This window comes from Fistularia commersonii, chromosome 20 (genome assembly GCF_037954325.1).
Source record: "Fistularia commersonii isolate RoL2024-O1a breed Wild chromosome 20, RoL_Fcom_v1.0, whole genome shotgun sequence".
Classification (NCBI taxonomy): Eukaryota; Metazoa; Chordata; class Actinopteri; order Syngnathiformes; family Fistulariidae; genus Fistularia; species Fistularia commersonii.
The window spans coordinates 4,887,296-4,896,316 of record NC_141303.1 but is presented as its reverse complement, the minus strand read 5'-3'; the positions used below and the strand labels follow the sequence as shown (position 1 = coordinate 4,896,316).

The 9,021-nt window shown below is 39.8% G+C and overlaps 1 protein-coding gene across 1 annotated transcript; it reads right to left on the bottom strand.

Moving 5' to 3' along the window:
- Positions 1 to 134: 134 nt before the first annotated feature.
- LOC147222660 (inactive serine protease 35-like) lies at positions 135 to 3,575 on the bottom strand. The gene is made up of 2 exons (XM_086167065.1): positions 3,488 to 3,575; positions 135 to 1,981 (listed from the first exon to the last, which is right to left on the bottom strand). The coding sequence occupies exon 2, from the start codon at positions 1,975 to 1,977 to the stop codon at positions 583 to 585; it is 1,395 nt and encodes a 464-aa protein (XP_086023191.1). The 5' UTR covers positions 1,978 to 1,981; positions 3,488 to 3,575; the 3' UTR covers positions 135 to 582.
- Between the last annotated feature and the right edge of the window lie 5,446 nt (positions 3,576 to 9,021).

Sequence of the window (9,021 nt, the reverse complement as noted above, 5' to 3'; positions counted from 1 at the left end):
CGTGATTATAAAATGATGGAAATATAATATGCCAAGAAGTAACTATAACAACACATTTTACAACATAGAATATTGGAAAAAAAAGTACTTCTAAAAAAATGTGCATTACGTCATAAAAAAATCACCCCATTGACAACATTTGACATATTTATTCGTCGTATGCATAATCAAAATTTATCTTGTCATCATATATTTTCTGCTTTGTGTGCCACAATCTATTGAAGCATATAATCGTACAAGACCTGCTGAGAGTTGTCAACTAGCAGTACAATAATACAGTAATTGTTTTCAAGTTCATTTGTATACCTATTGTCAAACATCAACAGTAAAATATGCACATTGAAATATATATATATATATATATATGTACATACATGGGTACATCACAAGTCAAAAATAAAGGAATGCAGGGATAATAATCTATCCGCCATGACACATCACCTATGGATGTGTTCCTTTACAGTGCTTGAGAAATAAGCTAAATGTTACTTTCACTTTTTGCACGTTTTTCTTTGAATCCTCCTTTATAGGATCTTTGATATTCCTATGAAATTGTGATCTCCTGCTGGACGCTTCTATTGTTCAAACCTCTTTGCAGAGACTGGGATCTCTGTGAATCCAATGGCAGATCTGGGCATATTTTGGGGGAGTGATCCTCACCGCAATGTTAAAATCCCTCTGTTCCCCCTTTTCCAGTTCCACCAACTGATGACCTGAAAACACCCCGATCACCCTCCGCTGCCACTTCCCCTTTCCTCCTCCCTGCACGTCTCGCCTCAGACGGATATAAACGCCTGCACCCGTGGCCCCTGGTTGAGCGTCACAGTGCTGATACATCAGATCCTCGGACTCTTTAGCCACTGAGCAAAAACGGTACACCACCTTCTCATCGGTGCGACCCGCCAGCTGGCTTTTGTCTGCATCATAACCTGAGAAGTGGATGCGGCTCAGGGGTACGCTTGAAGGCACCACTCCGAGTTCCATGAACTTTTGCTTGAGGGGTCGTTTTAGCTCCAGGAGAGCATAGTCGTAATCGGAGGCCACCGAGTCGGAGGCGCTCTCCGACTGGATCCATCCTTGAGGGATTTGGGTTAGTTTTACTCGGGTCCAACGGAAGGCCGGCTTCTTCCTAGGTTCATCGCTGCGCCGTATTCTCCTGAGACCGCCTCTCCTTGGTTTTCCTCTTCTTTTAGACTCGACCGTGTTTCCGCTGCCGGTCCTCACCCTGCGCCTCCTAACTCCCTGTCTTCCCCGAACTTGACCCTCATCAATGCTATTCAGCTCCTCACCTTCACCCGCTTGTATTCTTTCCTCGGTGGCATCCTCTTTCCTTTTCCTCCCACCTCGCTGCTTCCTTCTTCCCCTCTTGCCCTCTCTATTTCGCCTGGTTTTCAGCTGTAACACTCCTACTTTCAGCTTCCTCGCTTGCTCCAGGTATTTCTTGCCATCATGGATGCAGTGAGCCGCTGTCAGCACGTGTTTCGAGGACACCAGCACTCCAGAGCACCCTGTGGATAGGCGGACTGCGGTGGAGAAAGGGTAGCGAGTGATGAAGTGGGAATCGGAAATCACAAAGCGTCCATCTGTTCCATAAACTTGACGTTTGTTGCGTGTACGTGAAGAAGAGCTGGACGGCAAATGAGTGATGTTAAAACCCTGCAGGGTTACATCTGTGTGCGTCAGTGTGCCGTTCTCATACATTGTCTCATATCCCAAGACTCTTTCTTGTTCACTCTCATCCACCTGCGGGAGCTTTTGCTGACACTCTATCCCACAGAGTGTCTTTGTGTCACCTTTCTCCTCATCCCCACCTCTCTTTTTGTCCCTTTCTCCTCCGTACAGGGGTTTGTTTAACAGCTCGGTGCGATCGTCCAGCAGCGTCGGGAGGCTCTGCCGGCTCCACCTACTGCTTTCATTCTGACCCAACACAGTCAGAGTGGCCGCACCAAGCAGCACACACATCAACTTGATGTCCATCCCACTGAACAGAGAAAGAAAGGAAAAATAAAAATCATTCATAGAATTACAGTTTGTTTGAAATATGGTTGCAAACCCATCATTATTTATCTGTTTTTGTCAGTAGCTCTAAAGTGTTTCTTACTTTCCAAAATAATAAGTAATGTTAATCATTATAATTCAACAAGACATCATTAATTGTCTTATCACTGCAAGTTAAATTAAATTTAATTGCACACCCAGCAGTTCAGGTCACAACAGCTTTGAACTGATAGAGTGTGAAAGCTGGGAAAGAGTCGGGGAGGTAAATGGGATAACATACATTATTTCTTTCATATGATTTAGAATAGACAGTTTTTTTTCTCAGTGCTGCTTTCAGTGTGTCATAGGAAATCACATTAAAAAAACAAAAAAACTTCCATGTATTGTAACATGAGCTATATTTACATTTACCCCTTTTTGCCCCTTTACATTTTGTAATACAACATATTTAACAGAATGGTTGATCAACATGAGTTTTTTTTAATTTTTCTTCCATTCTTATATAAAGTAGGTCTTGCAAGAGTTGCTTAAAATATCCCCAAGAACTTGATTTCACTAATGTTTTTCACAATTTATAAGTTTATCATGGACATTTTAGCTACATTGCTAAAAATATTAACTTTTAAAATACCCATATTAGAGAGAGCAACAAAACTGATATAGTGATACATTTTTTGGAAAATAAAAAAAATGAACAGATAAAAAAATTAATCAACTACACATTGAAATATCAATAAAAATTAACATTACAATATATCTAATATTAATATGAAATTAATCAATTAATGAAAAATTTTGAAGCTATTGGTCGAGTGTCTTACTTCACTGCCGACATGTCCTTACGTTAATGGCTGGTTGAAAGTTGATTTACACATAAATAATTTGCACAAACAGATGGTGGACAAGACCGAATGAGGTTGCTTTCCATCTGTAGTCCTTATGTTAATATGCCATAGTCTCAGTAGTCAGATGGTGAACAAAACCAGATTCAAACACAAAATTTACGCAGAAAGTCAAACGTCCCAAGTTATATTATGTATATAAAAAAATCAATCGCATTTCTTCACCCTGTGCCTCGTAAAGTGCTTAAACATTTGGCCAGCAGATGACGCCAGAATTCAGATTCAAAGCCACCAGAGCAAATATGAGTGATTTCTGTTATCATTTATTTCCAAATGGACTTGGAATTCCGTCAGTTGACAGAATTCAAAGCATTGTTTCTCTCAAAATGCAGATTGAATAATTCTCACCAGATGTACCAACTTTTAAATATAGACAAAAATGTTGTTTTGGCTTAAAATGATGCCACATAAAGGAAAATAGGTGAGTTGCAGCTTTAGATGACTCATATAAAGTTCTGATAACAAGCATACACACAGAAAGAAAAGCATGAAGAGAGACAGTAAAACATAAGATCTTGGCAAAGAATTCTGCAAAAACACACAACAGATAAGTTATGCAAGAAATACAACCTCATAAAATGTCTTACCTGGAAGCTATTGCCCACAACAACCTCCGGTAAATGTTCTCTTTCTCATTAATAAAGCAGCTCTCTCTTTCCAAAAGACGCTGAGCAGACTGTGTTCCATCATTTGCGGAGCTCACCCCCCCCCCCCCCCCCCGCACACACACACACACACTCACTCACACACACACAAATTATCACAGAGCTCTACATCCAATTCTGATGCAGAAAAAAAAAAACGATGACTCGAGATGTGGAGGAGGGAGCCAGTGGAGATGCTGAGGACTGCGAACATGAGTTAAGTTTTTGATCATGAGGTCATTTTACATTCCAGGTCAAAAGTGGGGCCATGTGGAGGGACGTTTGTTTATTTTTCTCCAGTGATTTTTGGAGATATTTTCATAACGCGTCGAAACCACTGAGCCTAGCAATGCTTTCACTCCCATGGAAATTCATATACATGTAAATCCATATGAAGAGAAACCCTCCAATGTAAAACTATCCTATGAACTTGGGTTTATCTTGTGCTTTTGTGGGAACAAATCAATATTTAGCTTTCTGTTAGAGGATAACATAACATAACATAACATAGCATAGCATAGCATAGCATAGCATAGCATAGAATAGCATAACATAACATAACATAACATAGCATAGCATAGAATAACATAACATAACATAACATAACATAACATAACATAACATAACATAACACAACACAACACAACACAACACAACACAACACAACACAACACAACACAACATAACATAACATAACATGACATGACATGACATGACATGACATAACATAACATAACATAACATAACATAACATAACATAACATAACATAACATAACATAACATAACATAATATAACATACATGCTTATTGATCCCCAAAGGGGAAAGTCGTTTGTCATGTTTGAACCTTGTCAAGAACACACACACACACACACACACACACACACACACACACACACACACACACACACCTATACACACGCATAAAACAAATTTACATCATTGATTTCTGCACAGGTGAGTGACACCAAAAGCAGTAGGAGCGGTTTAACTCCATATCTCTTCTCCTCCTTTCGGCTTTTCCCTTCAGGGGTCGCCACAGCGAATCAACCTTCTCCATCTAACCCTCTTTCACACCAACTATCTTCACATCCTCTCTCACTACATCCATAAATCTGCAGAATTTCTGTTCAGTCCCGTCTTTCTTGTTATGTCGGTAAGCTTTTAGTCCATCGCCAACGCATCAATCGGTCGTTTCTGCTGATTTGGGGCTCATACTTGCTGCTGTTGCCATTCAATTAATGAATTCATTGATTTATTTGTTTTTTTTTTCATTATTGTGACCATTTGAAAGTAATGCATTGTAAGTACTTCAGGTATAAATATAGATACCTTTTTTTAAATGTGGCATTGTAGTCTGTCATGGTTTGCTTTTGTGGTTTCTCATTAAGTCGTGCTGTCGCTCAAGGAGGCAAGCAGTGCTTGAGGCATTCAAGAGCAACCTTAATTGTTCGTCTTTTAAATAATAAGTCACTCCCCCAGTCGTCTCTCAGGTAGAGCTCGAAGCTTTCGTTTCTTTATATGTTCCTTTCTGTATTATGGATTCTCTGAATACATGGAACACAAAGCGAAGCTTTCAAGGACCTGTTTTAGACGTTCGCTATCAACTTCCCATGACTGATTAAACCTTCATTATCAAAGTTGGAAGAATAAAGTTTCCACTAACCTCTGGATTGTAACAGTTACTCTGTGCGATCCGAATGCCACCACTGAGAGATGATGCAAGATAAGGTGATTGGGATGGTCTCGCTTTAGCGTACAAAGGACGCGCTTCAGCCAAGCGTTTTTAGTTTGAGCGGTTGTGGCGGAGCATGATCAAGGCACATTTTCATCCATGCAGTTCATATACACAGGGCTGTCCGGGTGGTTTATTTCATTTTTAACAACACACTGACACATTTTTAGGGGGCATTTTAGGGTAGAATTTAACCAGTTGTTGCTTTCACATCCCTGCGTGTTCCCAGGATCTTTTGTTTTTGCCTCCACTGTAACTTCAGCTGATATACTGTAAATCAGAAACCACTCTGACAATGACTTCTTTCATGTCTTGAACTCTTTCAACAAAAAAAAAACAGCGCCTCCCGTGGCGCAGCTCAAACGGAAGAGATAAAAAACAGCAGTCCATTAACCCAGCCTCTTTCAGCATCTGAAGCAAACCTGTTCAATTGCTTGTTTGAGTGTTGATTCTCTCCAGGGCAGCTGCCGGCCTCAGATGAGGCATCGCCTGGATGTGCTTCATGCTCAGCTCCAGAAAATCAATGCAATACATTCGTGCCACTCTTTCAAGTCGCAGCCGCTCGGATTGCCGTCGACTGAATCCCCCACTTTGTAACAATTATTTACCGAAATAGCTTCATTTGCAAACCGGATAACTTTAATTTCCACTTAATTAGCCGCAGGAAAAATAAATATATAGCTATATTGCAGTCTCTTTTTGCAGATGAGAAGGGGGAGAAGACCAAAGCTGCTCCCGGTTTGTTGTATTCACTGTCTGAGAGAGTGAATCATGTTCCTCAAAACTCATTTACCTCAACCAACTGGTGTTTTTCTTTATTTTAAAATTTTAAAAACATCTTAGAAGTCTCCTTCTTGGAATGTGTGAAATATCTACCAGGTTGCCTGCTGATAACTGTGTTTTAAGGGTGATGAACTATTCTGTTGAGCAATGTTTTCTCTGTTGATTGTTAACCAAATTTGTAAAAGGATTTATTTTCCCCCCATACAGTTTCACTATAGATCGACATATAAAACCTGAAATGAAACTGATTTGTAGTGCTTTTTGTCCATTTTGAGCTTTTCAACGATCTACTTTTCGATTCCATTCCTCCAGTCTCTTCCGTTATATACCACGATAAATAGTTTACACCATGAAATAATATACCTTTAAGTGAGTTATTGCTGTTGGATTGTAGCCTTTGTGGGAGAGTCACAGAGGAAAGAAAATAATGAATGAAAACACTGAATGACTGTTTTTGTTGGAAAGCGTCCAGTCAAAGAAGAGATGGTCTCCATTCCTCATACAGGGAGAGAAAGAAAAAAAGTGTGGAGATCCTAAAGTCTTTATCCCATTTTACTGTCTGTATTTATCCAATAAAAATGTTGAAGAAGAAATATATAAACAATAAAGAACAGATAATGATAGTTCAGAACATCTTTATTAGATTTAATAAATCTGTCGGAAATACTTTTCCTGTTTTTAAGTATTTTTGACAGCTATTCTGGTGCACGAGTACCGTCTTCCTCGGTAGTTAAGCACAAAACCTCATGTAGGATTTCAGACAAGGAAATGAAAATGTCCAGATATTACCAAATATCCAGTGGCTTATTTCCTAAAACCAGTCAGCGAGTTTCATGATAATTAGCCCATGAGGGTTGTGTACTCCAACTGCTGACAGACAAACACCAGGAATGAAAATACAACATATTGAGGAAATACATGGACGAATCTTTTAGAGCTCAGATTTAAAAGTGCGGACAGAGTGAAGCACTAAGTTCGTGCAACGTTGATTAATGTAACGTTGTGAGTCGTATTTCTCCAAGGCGATGTTGTCTGTTGTAGTGCGTCGTCTGTAATAATAGATGGCGTGTAAAACCCAGTAACTCTTTTCTCCTTTGTGTTTCTCTGTTGACAGAACAAAGAAGGCGCTTCATCATTTCTTCCTGACGCGCTCACTTTCACGCCGCCTGCTCCGATTTCATTGGTTTCAAAACGGAGATCTTGTAAACCTGGAGGTCCAGGTGTTCTTGTTTCCGCTTCATCCTGCCGGTTGTGCCCTCAGCTGCGGAGGAAAATGTCCTCACAGCAGTGTGGGTCAGTCCATCATCTGCTCCTGAAAGTCTAGTCTAGACACATTTGTAAATAATAACCATTCCTACCGAGGGGGGTCAAACAGCTGTGGGAGAGTGTCCACGTTTTAATCTTTGTGCTGGTGGTGACTCAACATCTCCAGCTGCTCCTTTGGGCCCTGCCGGGGGTTTTCTGTGGTTTGTTCTCAACACCGCTTTTTCCCATGCAACCGTGACTTCTTCTCTAAATCGTGGCCAAGATGGTTGGATGCTATTTTCAAGATCTGACACATGTCAAGTTTTGTCATCAAACATGGCTTATCTTGACCCTGAAAACACAACATTGGCGAGTGACTGGAGCCGAACGTGCAGTATCAGTGCTCACGCCCAAGTGGCAACAAAAAATGTAAAAGCCAACAAATTATGTTTGTTAAGCTTTAATCATCTTATCGATTTATATGCTCGACCAGGCTGCCTAAAAGAAAGCAATGAAAGACCGCACTTAAATTTCAATTGTGTGTTCTTATACTGATTTTTATCCAACTGTCAAAAGTTAGTATCAAATTTATTGTAGCTCTCTGCGCTTTTATATTGGCATGCTCACTTTGTGGCTAAATAAAGTAGCTTGACTGAATCCACCAAAATCTTCACAAAGAATATGGTATGAACTATTCACACGAGCATCCAAGTTAACGTACTATGGTTTGATTTGAAGACAGAAAGGCTTATTTCCATTTTCTGCTCTAAGCTTGACAGCAGCTGATGGTGGTGTCCAATTCATGGCGTTTAGAATGAGTCTTAAAACCGGAAATGAATTAAACAGAAATTCAAAGAAAGAGAGCCAACAAGCAATGAGACAAAAGTTAAAACTATTAACTTTTTAATAATACTGATACAATCAACCTGGCATAATAAATGACTCATTTTTCCCCTTCTCGGTTTACAATTCCCACAAATTTAGGATTTTCTCCCGTGTTCTCCCAGCCCATCCGTGTGTGATTCACCCTCTCGCCCTCTTCATCCCGACCCAGCTGTTGTTTCCTTGTTATCCTAATTGCGTGTTTTACTATAAAGACATATATTTTTTCTTCATCCCAATATTCTTTTGTTTCCTTTTCCCTTACAGGAGTCAAAGAGAAACCAGGTGCGTGACCGAGGGGGAGGCCGAGGGGAAAAGGGGAGCTGATTTATCTTGGCTTGCCGGACGTCCTTGTCTCTTGTAATACGTGACGCCGGTTCCAATCCAACTGTAACACTTGTTCGATCGCAGCCAAGGTCAGCAGAAAGTTTCTCCCTCAGCATCAAGTAAGTCTAGTTGTTAAGGTGGTCCTTAAGGTGCTCCAAGAACTGTGACAAATATCAGCACGGTCGTTTGAAAATACAGGACTGTCTCAGAAAATTAGAATATTGTGATAAAGATCTTTTCTGTAATGCAATTAAAAAAAACAGAAATTACTTCTTCATGATATTCTAATATTTTGAGATAGGATTTTGGAGTTTTATTAAGATGTAAGCCATAAACAACAATATTGAAATAATAAAAGGCTTGCAATATTTCAGTTGATTTGTAATGAATCCAGAATGTATGACATTTTTGTTTTTGTAATTACATTACAAAGATAAAGAACTTTATAACAATATTCTCATTTTCTGAGACCGTCCTGTATCTTTGCCGTCGAGCACCAACACTG

Coding starts and splice junctions, on each gene's coding strand:
- LOC147222660 (XM_086167065.1), bottom strand. CDS start 1,977: ATGGACATCAAGTTGATGTGTGTGCTGCTTGGTGCGGCCACTCTGACT.